We start from the raw sequence: 21,521 nt of genomic DNA, 5'->3' as shown, positions 1-21,521 counted from the left end.
TCAGATTTATGAAATATGTTGCATGTGCAGAGAAGTATGACATTTTTGCCCTTACTGTATAGTCCGAGTCCCATTTCCTGATTTCTGCCAAATTCTGTCATGGATCACAGACTGATATTTGGCAGGATAGAGCTGGATAGATTTTGATGGCTAAACTTTGAAATGTGAAGTAAAACTGCTGTTTGGATATGCTCCTTCATTGTGACGTAAAATATTCTCCACCCTACTTATATAATTGTGTCTATCTCTTTGCCATGATATTGGTAGATGCCTGTAAGCAACGTCATGAGAAGGAAAGGTACAGCTTGTGGAGGAGAGGGAATAATAATTGTATATAGCTAAATACATTTTGTGCAGAGAGACCTTTTTTGAGGCAGTAATTGAAATTAATTGGTTGGTCTACCTTACATTTGTTGTATCAAGAGTTATTCTCTTGTGCCCAGGGTTGATGTATATGGCTTATTCCACCTGACATTTAAAATTTGAGCGTTCAGGCTAGTGACTCAAACATATTTTAAAATTTACGCCTAAAGCTTTTGGAGATTAATTGAAAATAAATGCAGTTTGCGTGCAATCTATTCGGTGAATTTTTTTTAATGACCCCTTTCATTTTAGCTTTACATGTTCCGTCCAATCAGTCATGTTTCAGACCTACTTTATTTTGTTCATATACTTTTGTTTGAAGGTTAAAGTTGCAATCTTGAAGTACATTGAGAGACTGGCACGGCAGATGGACCCAGCCGATTTTGTTAATTCCAGTGAGACCCGCCTTGCTGTTTCCCGAATCATAACCTGGACAACCGAACCAAAGAGCTCTGATGTGAGAAAGGTAGGTAGTTTAAGATAGCTTAGAATTTTATGAACTCAAGTACAGTAGGCTGAATGGCCTCCTCCTGTGCTCTATGGTTCTGTGGTTTCCTGTTCATTACTTTGGTGCTATCTATGGTTGTATGCCAACCTCAAGAGAGCATGATAATTCACTAAAAAATAGTTTTGTTTTAATCCTCTCTGATGAACCGTAGCATTTTAATTCTGGCTGTATTTATTCCTTGCTGCATAAAGACCATAAAATGAATTTGTAAGCCAAGTAGACAGAGTTAAGATCAATACTAACTCAATAATTTAAAATCTGGGGTTGATAGATTTTTGCTAGGGAATATGGTGCCAAGATAGATAAATGAAATTCGGAATACAGATTAACCATGATCCAAGCATTTGAATGTCCTACTTGTATTCCTTGCTCCTATGTTCTTCCTTATGTAACCGTATGCTGGCCCATGATTGTAATTAGGATACAGATTAACCATGACCTAAATAAACTGATTCCAGGGGCTGAATGGCCTACTTTGTTCCTCTGCTCTCTGTTCCTATGAATCTATTTGTCCTTGTGTAACCTTATTTTGGTTGTAACCTCTTAGTCAATTGGGAGTGTTTAATATTGAGATGTGCATCTCAATATTTCTAAAAAGGATATCAGTTGATTAAGCCATTAATTATCTATGTTGATACTAAGTTGTAGTAAATGGAAAGCTGTTTATTTGGATTGTTTGTGTCTAAGGCTAAACATGTCTACATCTTAGCTATTGCAATCAAAGTTATGGGGGGAGATTGTAACTCACTCAAGACCTGTTAATTTACTCAGTAAAATCAGATGTCTGCTTGTTAATCAAGCCATTATAAATTGGCAGTTGTCGGTCATTCTTATATCTGCTAAGATCATGATTAAATCAGTAAAGGATGTCCTCCCATGGATTTTGTTCTTGAATGTCTCTAATGAAAATCAGATTAACTTATTTAGCCAGAGTAAGCTTAAAGTATAATTTTATAATCCAAAGCTTATTTCATTACATTTTTGTCATTTCTGAAATAGTTAATGGAAAAACAATTGCAGAGGAATATTAAAATGTCATATTGTGAATTTATTTTTTGGTACTTAGCACTTAGTGGATGCATTGGTGGTCATCTTCCCAGGATTCTGTTGACTGCAGAACAGTTCCTGCAGATTGGAGGGTGGCTAATGTAACTCCACTATTTAAAAAGGGAGGTTGAGAGAAAGCAGGGAATTATAGACCAGTAAGCCTGACGTCAGTAGTGGGGAAAATTCTAGGCTCCATTATCTTTTTTTTTTTTTAAATGTTTATTCAAAATTTAGGATCCATTATCAATGAATTTACAGCGGAGCACTTAGAAAACAGTGGCAGGATCGGACAGAGTCAGCATGGATTTATGAAGGGGAAATCATGCTCGACAAATCTACTGGAATTCTTCGGGGATGTAACTAATAGAATTGATGAAGGGGAGCCAGTGGATATGGTGTATTTGGACTATCAGACAAAGTCCCGCATGGAAGATTAGCGTATAAAATTAAAACACATGGGTTTGGGGGTAGTGTATTGAGATGGTAAGAAAATTGGTTGGCAGACAGGAATTAACAGGTCTCTTTCAAATTGGCAGCCAGTGACTAGTGGGGAACCACAGAGATTGATGCTAGGACCCCAGCATATAATTCACAATATATAGTAATGATTTAGATAAGGGAACAAAATGTCATATCTCCAAACTTGCAAATGACACCAAGTTGGGTGGGAGGGTGAGCTGTGAGGAGGATGCTCAGTGGTTAGCACTGTTGCTTCACAGCACCAGGGTCCCAGATTCGATTCCCGGCTTAGGTCACAGTCTGTGCGGAGTATGCACGCTCTCTCCATGCCTGCGTGGATTTCCTCCGGGTGCTCCGGTTTCCTCCCACAAGTCCCGAAAGATGTGCTTGTTAGGTGAATTGGACATTCTGAATTCTCCTTCAGTGTACCCGAACAGTCGTCCAAGTGTGGCGACTCGGGAATTTTCACAGTAACTTCATTGCAGTGTTAATGTAAGCCTACTTGTGACACTAATAAAGATTATTATTACTCCATCCCCTCTGTCATATTCTCTGTTCCTCCTTTATAACCTCTACCTGTCTCACTCGCAGTCACACCTTGCTATCCCTGACCACTGGTCGAATTTGAGGTACTTAATCTCCTGAAACAAAGCGTCCAGGTAACTCCCCCTCCCGGATGTGCCGCAGTGAGTGAAGCTCAGGCACCAGCTCATCGACTCTTGAACTGAAATTCCCCGAGCAACAAACACTTGCTGCAGATGTGATCACTGCACACTGCAGCTCGCAATCGGATCTACCAGCTCCCACATCATGCAGCTACAGAACATCGCCTGCCCGGCCATCTCTACTCCGTTAATTAATTTGTTTTTCAATGTTTTTTAAAAATTTAGTGCAGATTCATTTTTTTTTTTTTTTAAATATATTTTATTGAAAATTTTTTCCCTGAACAACATTTTTCCCGCTTACAAAACAAACAAAATGATAATAACAAAACAGAAATGTTTAACTTTTTAACAATAATAATAATAATACACAAGTAACAAAACCTCATTCGCTATTGACCTATACTCAACTAAACCTCCACTCCCCCCCCCCCCCCCGGGTTGCTGCTGCTGGTCATCTGTCTTCCCTCTAACGTTCCCCGAGGTAGTCGAGAAATGGCTGCCACCGCCTGGTGAACCCTTGAGCCGATCCTCTCAGGGCAAACTTTATCTGCTCCAGCTTAATAAACCCCGCCATATCGTTTACCCAGGCCTCCAGTCCGGGGGGTTTCGCCTCCTTCCACATGAGTAGGATCCTGCGCCGGGCTACGAGGGACGCAAAGGCCACGACATCGGCCTCTTTCGCCTCCTGCACTCCCGGCTCTTCCGCAACTCCAAATATAGCTAACCCCCAGCTAGGTTTGACCCGGGCATTCACCACCTGCGAGATCACTCCCGTCACTCCCTTCCAATATCCTTGCAGTGCCGGGCACGCCCAAAACATATGTGCGTGGTTTGCCAGGCTCCCGCCACACCTCCCACATCTGTTCTCCACTCCAAAAAACCTGCCCAATCTTGCCCCCATTATGTGTGCTCTATGTAGCACCTTAAATTGAATCAGGCTAAGCCTGGCGCATGAGGAAGAGGAATTTGCCCTGCTTAGGGCATCAGCCCACATACCCTCCTCTATCTCCTCCCCTAGTTCTTCCCACTTTCCTTTTAGTTCGCCCACCGACTCCTCCCCCTCTTCCCTCATCTCTCTGTAAATCTCTGACACCTTGCCCTCTCCGACCCACACCCCTGAAAGCACCCTGTCCTGTATCCCCTGTGTCGGGAGCCGCGGAAATCCCCTCACCTGTTGTCTAGTAAACGCCCTCACCTGCATATATCTCAAGAAATTTCCCCGGGGTAACTTATACTTTTCCTCCAATGCTCCCAAACTCGCAAAAGCTCTGTTTATGAATAAATCTCCCACCTTCCTAATTCCCAACTGGTACCAGCTCTGAAATCCTCCGTCCATTCTTCCTGGGGCGAACCTATGGTTGTTCCTGATAGGGGACCCCACCAGGGCTCCCCGCACCCCTCTCTGTCGCCTCCACTGTCCCCATGTGTTCAGTGTTGCCGCCACCACCGGGTTCGTGGTGTACTTTTTAGGTGAGAGCGGTAGCGGTGCCGTCACCAGTGCCTCTAGACTCGTCCCTTTACAGGACCTTCTCTCCAGCCTTTTCCACGCCGCTCCCTCACCCTCCATCATCCATCTACGTATCATTGCCACATTGGCGGCCCAATAATAATCTCCCAAGTTCGGTAGTGCCAGTCCTCCTCTGTCCCTACTGCGCTGAAGGAACCCCCTCCTTACTCTCGGAACTTTCCCTGCCCACACAAAGCTCGTAATGCTCCTATCTATTTTATTAAAAAAGGTCCTGGTGATTAAAATAGGGAGACATTGGAATACAAATAAGAACCTCGGGAGGACCATCATCTTAATTGCTTCCACCCTGCCCGCCAGCGATAAAGGCTGCATGTCCCACCTCTTAAAGTCCTCCTCCATTTGTTCTACCAGCCGTGTCAGATTAAGTCTGTTATTTAGTGCAGATTCATACCAGACAATCTGGTCACAGTTTTCCTATGACGTCACTTTTTCAGGGTTTTTTTCAGTGAAATCCCTAAGGTAAGTTATTCATACATACAGTTCCGTCCCTCCGGGTCTGCTCCTGGTGACTAGGCCGCGAATCTCCAAGGTAAGTTACAACTCCGATACCCCGCCCCTCCTAGTCCACCCCTTGGAGACTATGATATTCAGATATATAACCACACAGTTGAAAAAAATCATAAGTTCCGATTGTCTGATTTAAGTTGTGCATTTTCTTCATGGACTCACTCATCCCTCTGAATATAGCCTGGAGGGTGTAAACCCTGAGGTTTGCATTGTGGCGCTGTTGAGGCTTAACCTACTAAAACCACAGACTGACCATAAGATACAAGAACAGAATTAGGCCATCAGCCTATCTCCTTCAGAACCCTGACACATAGTCCATCCAGTCTGGGTGATTTATCCACCTCCAGCCCTTTCCGTTTTCCCAGCACCTTCTTCTTAGTCATGGCTACTACACTCACCTCTACTCCTTGACTGGTGTCTTCCACTGTGAAGACTGATGCAAAGTACCTATTCAGTTCCTCTGTCATTTCTTTCTACTTCCCCACCCTCATTTTCCAAAAAATCGGCATCACCCAAAAAAAATTAATTTTTCAGGACTGGAGAGGTTATTCAGCTATAATGGCCTCATTCTGTACTGTAGGGATTCCATTAGCCAGATACAGACCGACTATTCGGCTTTAACTAATGTAAAACATAATTGCTAAACCAGAGTTTCAAAATAAATTACAGCAATTGGATTATTTTAATTGATTTGTCCTTTTGGTTACTCAGAACCCAGTTTTCTCAGCAGGAGTTCCTTAGTAATTGCATATATTTGAGCTTTGTGCACTGGCTGGTGCGGTTGGGTTACTCTGGAATGTGATGCGAAATGTCTTCAGTTACCATTCAACTCTAAAGAGATGATTTTACAAAATAAAATAAATATATACTTTATAACAAATAATTATTTATTTTGTTCTGTTGTAATTTTCTCCTGTTAAAGGTTTCTCCATCCTACCAACTGTAGAGTGCACCACAGCCCAAATACTCTGGGGTTTGCCTAATAAATTGTCGGAAAATCTTTAACAAAATGACAGCCGCATTGCTGATAAATTCTGTGGGTATGATATATTTAGCTCTCAGCAAGGATTTAAACCCAATGCCATACAAGCGATCATGCAATAGAAAAGAGCCCCCAAGATGGATTCTAAAATGTTAAGCCAGCCAAAGTGAAGGATGATGGGTGAATGGAATTGAATTGAAATCATAAAATCACTGTCATGGTGTGATGGACCAATGCTCAGTGGCCTTCTTCCCCGCGCCGGCCCCGATGCCAAATGGCGCAGGGCTACAGAAGCCGGTGCGGAGGAAAGTAGGCCGGGGGGCAGAGAGGCCAGCCCGCCGATTGGTGGGCCCGATCGCGGGCCAGGCCACCACGGAGCCCCCCCTCCCCCTGGAACCACCACCGGCCGCCCCCGGACCCTTCAACGCCGAGGTCCCGCCGGCTCAGAGTATGTTAGAATGGCACCGGTGGGACTCGGCTTTTTGATGATGGCCATTCGGGCCGGAGAATCGGCACACCTGCCTGGGCCGGAGAGTCACCACATAACCTGACCGGCGCAGCGCCGATGGCGCCGATTCTCTGCACTGCGGAGAATTGCGTCCCGGCAGCGTGGCGCAATTCATGCGGCAACCCGCCGATTCTCCTACCCGGTGGGCGATCGGAGAATTCCGCCCCCTGTGTCTGTTTTGGTGTGGCTCCCTCTGCAGTTCATCTGTGGCATAATCACAGAATCCTTGGTGAGACGATCAGAGCTGATATCGGAATTTGGATGGGTAACCAACTTAATCAAAGGCTAGTTGGAACTTGAAACAAAATAATGAGGCTCTCCCAGTCTTTAAACTTTCACTGCTGTCAGCCAGTTTTCCCAACTGTTGAGAAATCTGACAATGTCATTGCAATGAAAGCCTCCTGGATCCAGGTGCTTGCCTGAAAAGCCTCCGCATTTGCAGCGCCCTCCAGGGGCTTTCCAGTTTTCTCCCACCTCCTGGCCTAGAATTTCCCTCCTCCATAAGGCCGCTGATCACCAACCCTGCCAATCACCAAACTCCAACCCCCATCTCCCCACCACTGACCAGCAGCACACCCAATTGACCTTACCACTTTGACTCGTGCCTGGGTTTCCTGCTCCTGACCAGCTTCCCACATGGCTGGCAGCCCTCCCTGTCAATCAGCACCTTTACCAGAGACCACTTGCCAACCAATCAACACCCTCTTCTCATTGCGTTCAGTTGTTGTTTTCCCTGACATTGGTAATCGTGTGATTGTTCTGATGAGTGCAAGACAAAAAGCTTTGACAGAATTTCTTTTTTGAGCAATACTCCAGTTCTGTACTACCAAATAACTACAGATTAGATTTAAATGATGTACAGCGATTACAAATAATAGGAAATACAGATGGAATTAAGCAAGAGCGACGAGACAGGAAAAAGTGGAGAAATTATTTTGGTTTTGGTTTTCATCTGAGGGAATGAGACAGTACATTTATAAAATTAATTTTCTGGGCCCAAGAGGTTCTAAGTGGCAATGATCATTTGTCATGATGTTAAAAAATAAAAAAAAATCTCCTTACTCCGTAATACATTTTTAGCTGTTGTTCAGTGCAGAACTAACAGTCAGGTACACTAAATTCACTCTGTTGCATTGATTTAATTGAGTCTATCGGCGAGAACTATAGCACAATCTTGTGGAGGAGCTGAGCGAATCAAGGCAGCTTCCTGATTTGTATGTTTTACTGCATGTGTAGATGCTAGAAGTTGTTGCCCAAATGTAGATGCTAGAGTTGTTATCTCATCAAAGCAGGCAGTGCAATTAATTACAACATATCAGTCAGTTGAGGTTAGTGAATATGCTCTATGAACCCCTCTATCAGCAGAAGACATCAATTTCCAGAAATGTCATTCATTCATATTACACCGAGAAATTCTTGGATTTTTTTTCCCCCTCTGTTTTTGTTTTGGCAAAAAGTAAAGCTCCATTAATACATTGTTCAAAACAGCCAAAAATGATGGTTGTGCTTAAAGAACATCCTCTTCCACCAAAATGCTACTTTCAAAGTATTAATTTAAAAATTGTTTCTCAACATAAAATGCATTTTGCACTTTCAAACTTTTATGCATTGTTTCATCAAAATGTTTTGGTTGAAATGTAAACCTGTATTGCGGAATCCTTTGGGACTTGTTTTGTGAAAACTCAGAATATGTGAAGTATATGATTTGGGGATATTATTATATGCACTGAAGGCCTTTTATTACATATATACCTTGGTACAAAATTATGGAGCTACTACTTGTTGATCACCTGTATTGCTAATGTATATCTTGATTGAGAAGAGCTTTTTGGACAGTAAGCTCTTTCAGTCAGAAGAAAAGTTGTCACAGGAAAGTGTTCCTTTTTTTTCACAAAAGGGATTCCTTTTCCATTGATTAACCCAATGCAATGCCACAACAGTTGCTACAGTCAAGCATGTCCCAGCCTCCGAAGCAGTGAGCTATGCCATATTCAACAACAAAATGTTGACCCTTTGACATAATGTAATAGGGGTCTAAAACTCCCACGTTATGCAATAGCTGTTTCAGATTTCATAGAATCCCTACATTACAGAAGGAGGCCATTCAGTCCATCGAGTCTGCACCAACCCTGTGAAAGAGCACCCCACCCAGACCCAATCCCCCCACCCTATCCCCGCAACCCTAACCCCACCTCAGGGCAATTTAGCATGGCCAATCCACCTAACATGCACATCTTTGGACTGTGGGAGGAAACCCACGCAGACACGGGAAGAATGTGCAAACTCCACACAGTCACCCGTGGTCCCTAGCGCTGTGAGGCAACTGTGCTAACCATTCTGTCATCTGTTCAATCTCTCCTACTGAGACTGCATTCACAAAAACTGCACTCTCACTGTCTCATTGAACCTTTTTGTTCTGTTCTATGTAAATATGTGGAATTGTTTGGAAACTGTGAGCTCAATAAGTAGAAAGTGTAGAATTCATAGAATGGTACAGCACAGAAGGAGACCATTGAACCATCTTGTATGAGCATTGTTCATTTTACTTGAGATGGATATGACACCTACATAGTTTTTAGTGTCACCTTCCACTTGAATGTTCCATGAGTTGTACGTTTCCATAACTTGAATTCAACATTCCAAAGTCTTTTGCCCAAACAAAGCAATAGTTTTACTGTTTTTTTAATTCCTTACAGGTTCAAGAAACAAATATCATTTGGTTTGTTATATTGTAGGTTTATTCGCTTAAATGTTGTTCCACTGTTTGTACATTTTATGCAGAATATTGAACCCATAACTTTTCATCAGACTCAGAAGAGGATTTCAAAAATGCAAACTTTTAGATATTGGAGGATCCAGGCCATATCTAAGTGTTGCAACTGAGAGTTGTAAAGCATGTTCATTACTATATTGTTGTTCTCACATTAGGCTGTTCAGCACTGAACAAGATTGTGACATTTTGTCTTTCGAGCTGCCATGGGAACTTCATCCTTCTGCCCCCCCCACAATCAAGAAAATTATTAGCTTTAAAATATATATGGAAGCGAAGAAATTGGCAAATTAGTAGCTCTCTGAGGTGATGGTCTTAAGTAATGCAAAAGCCAGCATCTCTCTGTTGCAAACACAACTAGTCACTTTCAGTTGTGGCTTGTCAGCTTTATATAAGTTTGTTAATCATTTAACTGCTGTTTATTGTGTACTGAAATTTTTTTAATACCCTTCCCACCTGTCAAACCCAGACTGTGCATAGTTGGTTGAGTGATGAGGTGTTGGCCAGGTCCTGTTCGAGTACCTCTGGGCCTGGTGAAATTGGCCTGGAAGAAAAGTGTAAACAGGTAGAAAAATGTTGCACCTACTAATCTCAAGTTGCTTTTTTCCCCTGTACCATTGGCTCTTTTTTTATAACTTGGCTGCACATGGGTCTTGGCCTGACTGACTTCTATTTCTGTGTAACAACTATGAGTTTGTTCACTCTACTGTATTACCAACGGCAGTTGTCTTCCCATAACTATACAGTATATCGGTGGTGGACTCTGGGAATAAGGTTTGCCTTTTCTTTGCAGTGTTAATAAGTAACATACAGCATTGGCCCTGACATGAGGACTGCTGCTTATAGTGTTGAAATGCATGCTCATCAGTTAACTAATGGATCTGAAAGTGCATTAACACAGTTCTTTAAATATGTGTTTATTTGGAACTTCAAATGTGTTCTTTGATATCAATGCAAATTAGATTGATCCAAGAAAGCTTGTACTAAATCTAGTAAAATATGTTAAATGTTATCTAAAATGTGTAAGCATTTTGTGGACAATGATGACTTTAATACATTTAAACTTCTAACATTGCCCACCTTAGTTGGATGCACCACTCTGTTTATTAATTCTAACAGAACATTAACTTTTTATTTCAGCGCATTCCTAGCAGATTTATGAACTTGTCACCAACATAAATGTATTATTCCGGTAATTTAAAACCTACATTGCCCACCTTAGTTGGATGCACCACCCTGTTTATTAATTCTAACAGAACATTAACTTTTTATTTCAGCGCATTCCTAGCAGACTGATGAACTTGTCACCAACATAAATGTATTATTCCGGTAATTTAAAACCTGTATAGCTGTCCTGACATACACCGCTCATGAGTTAATTGAACATTAAAAGCTATTGCTACCTTGAATGATGAAGCATTCAACATTCTATGAACTGCTATATCATGAAATTATTAACAAATTTAAAGGTTTAGAGAAGAAGTGGCTACATGGATGTGAAATTGAATGAGGGGCAGGAGGCACAACGTATTGGTGAGTGATTGTTTGAGAATGAGGGAAGTGTGCCGTGGTGTCCCCCAGGGGTAGGTGTTATAACCACTGCTCTTTTTGATATATGGAATAACCCGGACTTGGGTCACAGGCAATAATATCCAAGCTTGCAGATTATATAAAACAATCAGGAGGATAGGAATAAATGTCAAGAGGATATAGCCTAGTTAGATACATGGCAAGTGAAATTTAAGCACGTGAGGTGATACGTTTTCATAGGACAAATAAGGAGAGGCAATATGCAGTAAATGGTACAATTTTAAAGGATGTGCACACAAATCATTGAAGGTGATGGGAGGGTTGTTAAAAAGGCATACAGACACTTTGCTTTATGAATAGAGGCATCGCATATAAAAGCAAGCAACTTGGGCTAAAACCAAACAATTTAGGCTAAACCTTCACAAAACATTGATTAGGCCCCAGATGACGTATTGTGTCCAATTCTGGGCACCACACTTTAGGAAGAATGCCCAGATCTTCGGGAGGATGTAGAGGAGAATTTATTCATGCCAGAGATGAGTTTTCAGTTACTTGGAGAGACTAGAGAAGCTGGTCTTCTGCTGAGAGCAGAGAAAGGTAAAAATAAATTTGAAAGAGGTGCTCAACACCCTGTATGGCCTTGATAGAGTAAATATGAAAGAACTATTTCCAGTAGCAGCAGGATTAATAACCAGATGACAGATTTAAGATGACACAGATTTAAGATATGTCAATAAAAGACAGAAAATGAACAGGAAAAAGAATTATACAGTGAATTAAGATCCAGTGTAGACTAAGGGTGGTCGAAGCAGATTCATAGTAATGATAGAAAAGTTACGGTGCCGAAAGAGGTCATCCAGCCCATGTCCGTACCAACCAAAAAATAGAAAAAAGGAACCAGCCGCTCATTTTAATCCCATTTTCCAGCACCTGGTCCACAGCCCTGCAGATTCAGATGTCGATCCACGTACCTTTCAAATGAGTTGAGCGTTTCAGCCTCTACCGTCAATTTAGACAGTGAATTCTAGACACCCACCACCCTCTGGGTGAAAACGTTTCTCCTCATGTCCCCTCTTATCCCTCTACCAATCACCTTCAATCTATGCCCCCTGGTAATTGACTCCTCAGCAAGGGGTAACGTGTCTTACCTGTCTAGGCCTCTCATAATTTTGTGCACCTCAATTAGGTCACCCCTTCTTCTGTTCTAAGGAAAACAACTCTAGCCTATCCAACCTCTCCTCATAGCTGCAGTATTCTAGCCATGGCAACATTCTTGTAAATCTCTCCCCAGAGCAATTTTGTCCTTTCTATAATGTGATGACCAGATTTGTACTCCATATTCCAGCTGGGGCCTACCCAGAGTTTTATACAGTTCCATCATTTCATCCCTGCTTTTGTATTCAGTACTTTGTCCGATAAAGGGTAGCATTCCCTATGTTTTCTCAACCACCTTGTCAAGGACCTGTGGACATACACTCCAAGATCTTTCACTTCCTCAACTCCTCTCAATATCTTCCCATTTATTGAGTTTCCCTCACTTTGTTATTCCTAACCAAATGTATTATCTCTCACTTCTCCATTCAACCAAACCAATGATAAAATTCTGGAGTCGACAGGTGTCTTCTTCACCATCAGCTACACGGCCAAATTTTACAATCGTGCCACTGACGTTAAAGTTGAAATCATTAATGTATACAACAAATTGCAAGGGCACCTACACTGAACACCAGTTTTTGATTCTCACAACATCCATTGATCATTACCTTTTGTTTCCTCGCAGTGAGGCAATTTTGGATCCAACCTGCCACCTACCCCTGTGTCTCACTTTTCTGACCGGTCTGCCATGTGGGACCTTGTCAAATGCCTTACTGAAATCCTTGTAGACAATATCCACTGCACTACCCTCCTTGATATTTTTCAAAACGTTTTATTAAATTACCCGAACAAAAAGATGCTGACTATCCCTTTCTTTTTTTTTAATAAATATTTTATTGAAAATTTTTGGTCAACCAACACAGTACATTGTGCATCCTTTACACAATATTATAACAGCACAGACTATCCCTTTCTAAATGACAGTTTATCTTGTCTCTAAATTGTTTCCAATAATTTGTCCCATCGCTGAACTCAGACTGACGGGCCTATTCCTCGCACCCATGGTGCAGTGCTCACAGATCTCCAATCCTCCGGTACTTGACCTGTACCTAGTGAAGATTGGAAAATGATCTTCAGAGCATCTGCTAAATCCTCCCTGGCTTGCATCAATATCCTGGGCTACAATCCATCTGGCTCTGGTGACTTATCTACCTTCAAGAATGCCAATCCCCCCAGTACTTCCTCTTTCACTGAGCTTATTATATCTAATATTTCACACTCCTCTTTAACTAGAATGCCTGAATAATCCCCCTCCTTAATGAAGACCGAGACAAAGTACTAATTGAGAACTCTGCCCACATCTTCTGAATCAACCCAAAGTTACCATGTACACCTCTGATGTACCTTATCTTTTCCTTCAATAATGACTTCTAAAGGGAATTGGTTAAATACCTGAAACAAAAAAAAAATTGCAAAGAAGCACAAGAGTGTGACTAATTAGATAACTCTTTCTAAGAGCCAGAACAGGCACAATTGGTTCAGTAATAAGCTAGGCTTTGATTTATAGACATAGCATGTTCTGCTAGGTTTTAATAATAAGGTCATCATATTCTTTGACATAAATTAAAGCAGTAAGTGCAAGTTGGTAGAATGTTATTTCCATTGAAATTCTGGAAGTGTGCAATTCATTTGTTTTACCATTTTCTTATTGCTTGTCCTTTCCAACACCAAACCATACTTTATTAATCAAGCACTGGTAGTTTAATTGGAAACAAATTAGAAAGTAGAACATTATATTTAAAATATGGTTATTGGCTGATCATCTAAGTGTCATTGCTGTTCTGCTGGGACATGCCCATTGTGGTTGATTTCAGTAATGCTGTTTGAGTTTAAGCACTCCGCTGCAAACTTCTGTGAGTACTGAACTAGTTGAGCTCTGTTTTAAAAAAAAAAAAATAATGCTGTTGGGGAAACTGAGAAACCTGCAGTCTGCTGTACGGTTGGTGTCCAACAGTTTCTAGCTTGTAACCCAAATATTCACAACAACCATTCCCCTTTGAAATGCTGAGCGTAGATGCAGTGACCAGAACACAATCTGCTGCATCTATTTAAAGACAAGCCAATAATTATCAAATGTTGTAGCAAATGCTGATAAAGGCTATTTCAGGTCTCCATTGGGTGACTAATTTCTAATGGGACTGTTTAGATGTTGCACTTGGGTTAATGGGACTTGGGTTAATGGGAGTGGACAGAAGTTTTATTGAGTCATTTTAGTTTCCTTTTAATTTTACCCAATGTTTCTTTCTGTTTTCTGCAGGCTGCGCAGGTCGTGCTGATTTCTCTGTTTGAGCTGAATACTCCTGAGTTCACAATGTTACTTGGTGCCTTGCCAAAAACATTCCAAGATGGTGCCACCAAGCTCCTTCACAATCACTTGAAGAACTCTAGCAACACTACTGTGGTACTTGGCTCCTATCACTTTTTAATGCAATATTTCAATGACAATGGAAGGATGATTCGCATTAGAAAAAATAACCGGTTATTGTGATAATGGCACTAGGTTAGCAACTTGGTTGTTGTGAGTTAAAATTCCAACATGGCAAGTTGAGGAATTGAATTCAAAAATTTGAATTTGGGGGCTAATAAAGGAAAGCTGCTATATTGTTACAAAAATCAATCTGGTCCACTAATGTACTTCGAGAACCGAGCCTGGCATACATGTAATGGCAATCCCATACTACATAGTTCACTCTGAATACCTAAGGATACTCATTGGACACAGCCTGCCTATCAAGGGAACACGTTCTAAAAAAATATAACAGTCTTGCAATTGTCCCATTTGTCCAGTTCACAAAATAATATCCACCTACAGTCAATACCTCCATGATTTACATTATGATACTCTGTTTTGGTAAAAATAACCTTGACATGCATTAGCACCTTAAGAAATGGAAGTGGAAAATAAATTTGTGATTCTAAAACTCTATTAGATTTCTCAAATTCAATGTGTAAGATATTTTTTTCGGCAATCCAAACATCTCTTTCCTTCCAATCAATAATAGAAGTAGGGAGTGAATTTTAAGGCACAGCTACATACGTTGGACCACACCTGGTCCTATGTTCAGTCGCTATGGTGCAATGGGCAGCACGGTAGCACAGTGGTTAGCACTATTGCTTCACAGCGCCAGGGACCCGGGTTCGATTCCGGCTTGGGTCTATGTGGAGTCTGCATGGGCTTCCTCCGGGTGCTCTGGTTTCCTCTCTCAGGTCCCGAAAGATGTGCTTGTTAGGTGAATTGGACATTCTGAATTCTACCTCCAGTGTACCGGTCAGCCGCCATAGAGTGGCTAGGTGATTTTCACAGTAACTTCATTGTAGTGTTCATGTAAGCCTATTTGTGACAATAATAAAGACTATTATTATCATAAATTAGGCAAAGTTTGTTGAAATTTAGAAGGTTAGGAGTGATTTAATTGAAGTGTTCAAGTGTTAAGAGGAACAGATAGAGATAAACTGTTCTGCTGTTTTGCTGATGCGGGGAGAATCTAGGACTGCAGGACTGCGGGGCATTCGAGTTAGAACCAGGTTCTTCAGGGGTGAAGTTAGCACACACGGGTGTTAAAGTTGTGAACGCTCTCTTGCTCTCGCCCTCTCTCGCTGCACCCCCCTTCCATGTTGGGTCGATTATTATTTTTGGACTTGGATGATCCTCCTGAAGCCAACTCGAGACTAGGTTACAGTATTGAAATTGGCTTCTGACATAGATTTCTGACTTTCTTCTCTAACTTCGTTTGGTTCAGATATTTTGATGTGAAGAAGTTTGTGATTAACTTTATGGGTAATTTACGACAGTGTTGCTCATGTTCTGATAATTTTAACTGACATCGGTATATATATAGTGCTTCACAGCACATTTTAATTTCTGTTCTTCCGCAGAGTTCACCTAGCAACACAATGGGACGCACACCTTCGCGGCACACGAGCAGCCGAACAAGCCCTCTGACTTCGCCTACAAATTGTTCGCATGGTGGTCTTTCCCCAAGGTAATGATCAATTATTATTTTTATGTTATCCATAGCAAATTTATCATGTATTTCTAGTTTTGGGGTAAAACTATTATAAAAATAAGAATTAAAACCCCATCAATTTCCTGGCAGTGTCTTCTCTTTACAGCCTTCACAATGCATAATGAGTCATAAATACTTTCTTCAAACTTTATTTTTCCATTTCATTTTTATTCCATTTGTTGCTCCCTCGCTGATGTTGAGTAGCAGCTACATATGGTGCCCTACTACAAACTTTTAAGATCCAACCTTGAGAATCATTTTCTGTGACAGTACATTTGTCACATTTTGATCAATAAGAGGTTATGGGGAGAAGGCAGGAGAATGGGGATGAGAAAAATATCAGCCATGATTGAATGGCAGAGCAGACTCGATGGGCCGAGTGGCCTAATTCTGCTCCTATGTCTTACGGTCTTAAGTTAGTGCCCAAGTCCCACTTTATCCTTCTTTTCTACTGCCACCCCCATAATGAAGGGGGAAAAAGACTCCTGGTAACTTCATATAAGGAATGAATATATGTAAACCTATACCAATACCAGATCCTGTGTCATGTCTTTCCTTCATATGATTCAGTCCAAATATTTTAATATGTCAGCCTACAATGTGGAAGCTTTTGCTGCACGTGAGATGTAATTTCTGCAATAAATAATCCCAATAATCTTAAATAAAAATTAACACATTTACTTGACAAAAATGCACTGGGAAGGCACCAGTTTTCCTTTCTGAAATGTGATGACTTGAAGCAGATTCCTTGTAGCTGGATGTTTCCAGGAACTCCTCAAGCTCCCAAACATCCTGAAAAGGTCATAAAGCAAATGCTTACACCAATAATAATAATCTTTATTGTCACAAGTAGGCTTACATTAACACTGTAATGAAGTTACTGTGAAAATCCCCTAGTCGCCACATTCCAGCGCCTGTTCTGGTACACGGAAGGGGAATTCAGAATGTCCAGGGTAGTGGGTGCCTGGAACTCGCTGCCGGAGGAGGTGGTGGAAGCAGGGACGATAGGGACGTTTAAAGGGCCTCTTGACAAATACATGAATAGGATGGGAATAGAGGGATATGGACCCCAGAAGTGTAGATGATTTTAGTTTAGAATAAAGGGATATGGACCCCGGACGTGTTAGAAGATTTTAGTTAAGACGGGCAGCATGGTCGGCGCAGGCTTTGAGGGCTGATGAGCCTGTTCCTGTGCTGTACTTTTCTTTGTTCAAATTACTGAACAGCACGTCTTTCGGGACTTGTGGCAGGAAACTGGAGCACCTGGAGGAAACCCACGCAGACACAGGGAGAACGTGCAGACTCCGCACAGACAGTGACCCAAGCCGAGAATCGAACCTAGGACCCTGGAGCTGTGAAGCAACACTGCTACCGTGCCGCCCCAATACAGTGCAACATTTTTTTCCCCCTCAATCAAACATTTTTTTTTTTGTCATAACGCATTGTCTGCATGAAACTATCAGTCCATTATGCCATTTTCAAAAAGCTCTCGCTAAATTACATTTTTAATTCCTGTTTCTTTGTTCCTGCATATGTTTTTTTAAATATTATTATATGTTTATTTTTGGGAAGACCTAAAAGGTATGCTGATATGTACAATTGTCTTAATGCTATTAACATTGGTATTTCTGGCTTATTTATTTTACATTTTAAAAGCATGGTTCTTGGATAAATTAGCATTATTAATTCTTGGTTACAATATAATACTGCTAGTTTGAGGAACCTCTGTATTAATAGAAACTCAATAACAAAATGGAACACTTCATCTGGAAATAGGTAGTATTAGTCACTGAAAACTGCTGCAGGTCATGAAGAGGTTTGCCACAGTTGTGTTGTTCATGCCAACCTTGTAATAATCTTTATTAGTGTCACTAGTAGGCTTACATTAACAGTGCAATAAAGTTACTGTGTGTATAGCTAGTAGTGGTACACAAATGTTAGGCTGCTGACAACAGTGCCCAAATATACATATGAGCTAGAACTTGTACAGTAAAAGCACTTGATTACATTTTTCTGACGTGTTTTTGAAATCTTAATCACCTCTAATGTGTAATGTTAAATATATTGATACCAGCGATCGATGCGTGAATATTGGTTAAGTTAGGTAAGGCAGTGGGAGAATTACTGAGATAAAATGCAGTTAAAGACACCATAGGGGTTTGATACTTGTGTGTGGTAGTGCTTTAGTGAAGTTTTTTATTCAAGGGATGTGAATGTCTTTGGCTGGGCCAGCATTTATTGCCTATCCTGTGTTGTTGTTGAACTAAGTGGCTTGCTAGACCACTTGAGATGGCATTTAAGAGTCAACTACATTGCTGTGGATCAGGAGTTATATGTCGGCCAGACCAGTTCAGGATGGTAGATTTCCAACCCTAAAGGACATTTTGTGAATCGGATGGGTTTTTACAACAAGCAGCAATGGTTTCATGGTCATTATTAGACTTTTGATTCCAGATTTGTATTGAATTCAAATTTCACCATCTGCCATGGTGAGATTCAAACCCAGATTTCCAGAGCATCACTCTGGGTCTCATCATTTTAAAAAATAATAATTTTTATTAAAGTTTTCACAAAATATCAACAACAGAATGTAAAAGGAACCCTAGAATTAAGTACAAAACAAAACAACCCCGTGCCCCCCTCCCCCTATACATAAATAATAAATTAACACCCCAAATTGACACACAGCAAATATATACACCCCCTCAGATCCCCCAGTATAGACAAACAAAAATAAAATAGACCCCCCCCCCCCCCACCAGGTTGCTGCTGCTGCTGACCATTGTCTACCGTTCTGCCAGGAAGTCCAAGAACGGTTGCCACAGCCTGAAAAACCGTTGCACTGATCCCCTTAAGGCAAATTTCACCCTCTCCAATTTAATAAACCCCGCCATATCGTTGTTCCAGGATTCCACGCTTGGGGGCCGCGCATCCTTCCACTGAAGAAGACTCCTTCGCCGGGCTACCAGGGACGCAAATGCCAGAATACCGGCCTCTTTCGCCTCCTGCACTCTCGGCTCCCCTGCAACCCAAATATTGTGAGCCCCCAGCTCGGTTTGACCCTTGATCCTGCCACCCTCGACACCGTCCTTGCTACGCACTTCCAAAATTCCTCCAACGCTGGGCATGCCCAGAACATATGGATGTGGTTTGCTGGGCTCCCTGAGCACCTAACACACCTGTCCTCAACCACAAAAAAACAGCTCATCCTTGTCCCTGTCATGTGTGTCCTGTGCAGCACCTTAAACTGTATGAGGCTGAGCCTCGCGCACGAAGAGGAAGAGTTCACCCTCCCAAGGGCATCTGTCCACGTCCCCTCCTCGATCTCCTCCCCCAACTCCTCCTCCCACTTACCTTTCAGCTCCTCCACCGAGGCCTCCTCCTCCTGCGTCACCAGGTATGTTGCCAAGATCTTCCCCCCCTCCAACCCACACCCCCGAGAGCACCCTGTCCTGTACTGTGCGTGGCAGCAGCAGTGGGAATTCCACCACTTGCCGCCTGGCAAACGCCCTTGCCTGTAGCTACCTAAAGGTGTTCCCCGGGGGGAGCCCGTACTTCTCCTCCAACTCACCCAGGCTCGTGAACTTCCCATAAACAAACAGGTCCCCCAACCTTCTTATCCCTGCCCTATGCCACCCCGAAAACCCTCCATCTATTCTCCCTGGGACAAACCGGTGGTTCCCCCGTATCAGGGTCCACACCGAGGCCCCCACTTTCCCCCTGTGCCACCTCCATTGCCCCCAGATTTTGAGGGTAGCTGCCACCACCGGGCTCGTGGTATACCTCATTGGAGGGAGAGGCAGCAGCGCCGTTGCCAGCGCCTCCAGACTCGTACCCTCACAAGACGCCATCTCCAGCCTCTTCCATGCAGCCCCCTCCCCCTTCATCACCCACTTAGAACATATAACATTACAGCGCAGTACAGGCCCTTCGGTCCTCGATGTTGCGCCGACCTGTGAAACCACTCTAAAGCCCATCTACACTATTCCCTTATCGTCCATCGCCACATTGGCGGCCCAGTAGTACCCACAGAGGTTGGGCAGCGCCAGCCCCCCCCCCCCCCCCCCCCCCCATCCCTACTCCGCTCCAGGAACACCCTTCTCACCCTCTGAGTCCCTCGCGCCCACACAAACCCCGTTATGCTCCCGTTGACCCGCCTAAAGAAGGCCTTTGAGATAAGCATGGGGAGGCACTGGAACAGGAACAAAAACCTTGGGAGCACCGTCATCTTGATTGACTGCACCATACCCGCGAGGGACAGCGGCAACGCGTCCCACCTCTTAAATTCCTCCTCCATTTGCTCCACCAGCCTCGTGAAATTAAGTCAATGCAGGGCCCCCCAGCTCCTGGCCACCTGGACCCCCAAATACCTGAAGCTCCTCGCCGCCCTTTTTAGTGGGAGCTCGCCAATCCCCCTCTCCTGGTCCCCTGGGTGAACCACGAACAACTCGCTCTTCCCCATGTTGAGCTTGTACCCTGAGAAATCCCCGAACTCCCTGAGGACCCTCATTACCTCCGGCATTCCCCCCACCGGGTCCGCCACTTATAGCAGCAAGTCGCCCGCATAGAGCGACACCCTATGCTCCTCCCACCCTGCACCAACCCCCTCAGGTTCCTCGACTCCCTCAGTGCCATAGCCAGGGGTTCGCCAGTGCGAAGAACAGGGGGGACCCCTGCCTCGTCCCTCGATGCAACCAAAAGTACAGACCTCCTCTTGTTCGCGGCCACACTCGACCTCGGAAAACAGCCTAAACCCACCTGACTAACCCCTCCCCAAACCCGAACCTCTTCAGCACCTCCCACAAGTACCCCCACTCTACCCTATCGAAGGCCTTCTCAGCGTCCATCGCCGCCACTATCTCCGCCTCCCCACTCCCTCTCCGGCATCATAATAACATTCAGGAGCCTCCGCACATTCGCGTTCAACTGCCTCCCCTTCACGAACCCCGTCTGGTCTTCGTGGATGACCTGCGGCGCACAATCCTCAATTCTCGTGGCTAAGACCTTCGCAGGCACCTTGGCATCTACATTTAACAATGAAATCGGCCTTTAAGACCCACACCGCAGGGGATCCTTGTCCCGCTTCAGGATCAAGGAGATCAGTGCCCGGGACATCGTCGGGGGCAAAGCCCCCCCCCTCCCTCGCCTCATTGAAGGTCCTAACCAGCAACGTGTCCCAACAGGTACACATACATTTTGTAGAATTTGACCGGGAAACCGTTCGGTCCCGATGCCTTCCCCGCCTGCATGCTTCCTAACCCTTTGGCCAGCTCCTCCAGACCAATCGGGGCCCTTAATCCCGCCACCAATCCCTCTTCCACATTCGGGAACTTCAATTGGTCCAGAAAGCGGCCCATCCCTCCCTCCCTCCAGTGGGGGCTCGGACCGATACAGTTCCTCATAAAAGTCCCTGAAGACCCCATTGATGCCAACCCCACTCCGCATCACACTCGCTCCCCTATCATTAACTCCCCCGATCTCCCTAGCTGCGT

The 21,521-nt window shown here is 43.3% G+C and overlaps 1 protein-coding gene across 41 annotated transcripts in view; it reads left to right on the top strand.

Moving 5' to 3' along the window:
• Positions 1-21,521, top strand: part of clasp1a (cytoplasmic linker associated protein 1a) — a 414,750-nt gene that overhangs the window by 323,219 nt on the left and 70,010 nt on the right. For 22 of the 41 annotated variants that reach the window (XM_072470321.1, XM_072470304.1, XM_072470295.1 and 19 more), the window contains 4 exons: positions 686-829; positions 9,807-9,902; positions 14,280-14,423; positions 15,899-16,005. In XM_072470321.1, coding sequence (XP_072326422.1) covers positions 686-829; positions 9,807-9,902; positions 14,280-14,423; positions 15,899-16,005 — 491 coding nt within the window. Of the gene's footprint in view, positions 1-685; positions 830-9,806; positions 9,903-14,279; positions 14,424-15,898; positions 16,006-17,279; positions 17,558-21,521 lie in introns of those variants that run through there. The other 19 variants (XM_072470431.1, XM_072470393.1, XM_072470366.1 and 16 more) reach the window with 4 other exon arrangements.

The sequence above is a fragment of the Scyliorhinus torazame genome, chromosome 2, assembly GCF_047496885.1.
Source record: "Scyliorhinus torazame isolate Kashiwa2021f chromosome 2, sScyTor2.1, whole genome shotgun sequence".
NCBI lineage: Eukaryota > Metazoa > Chordata > Chondrichthyes > Carcharhiniformes > Scyliorhinidae > Scyliorhinus > Scyliorhinus torazame.
The sequence above is the reverse complement of the archived record's forward strand: the minus strand, read 5'-3'. Positions and strand labels throughout refer to the sequence as shown.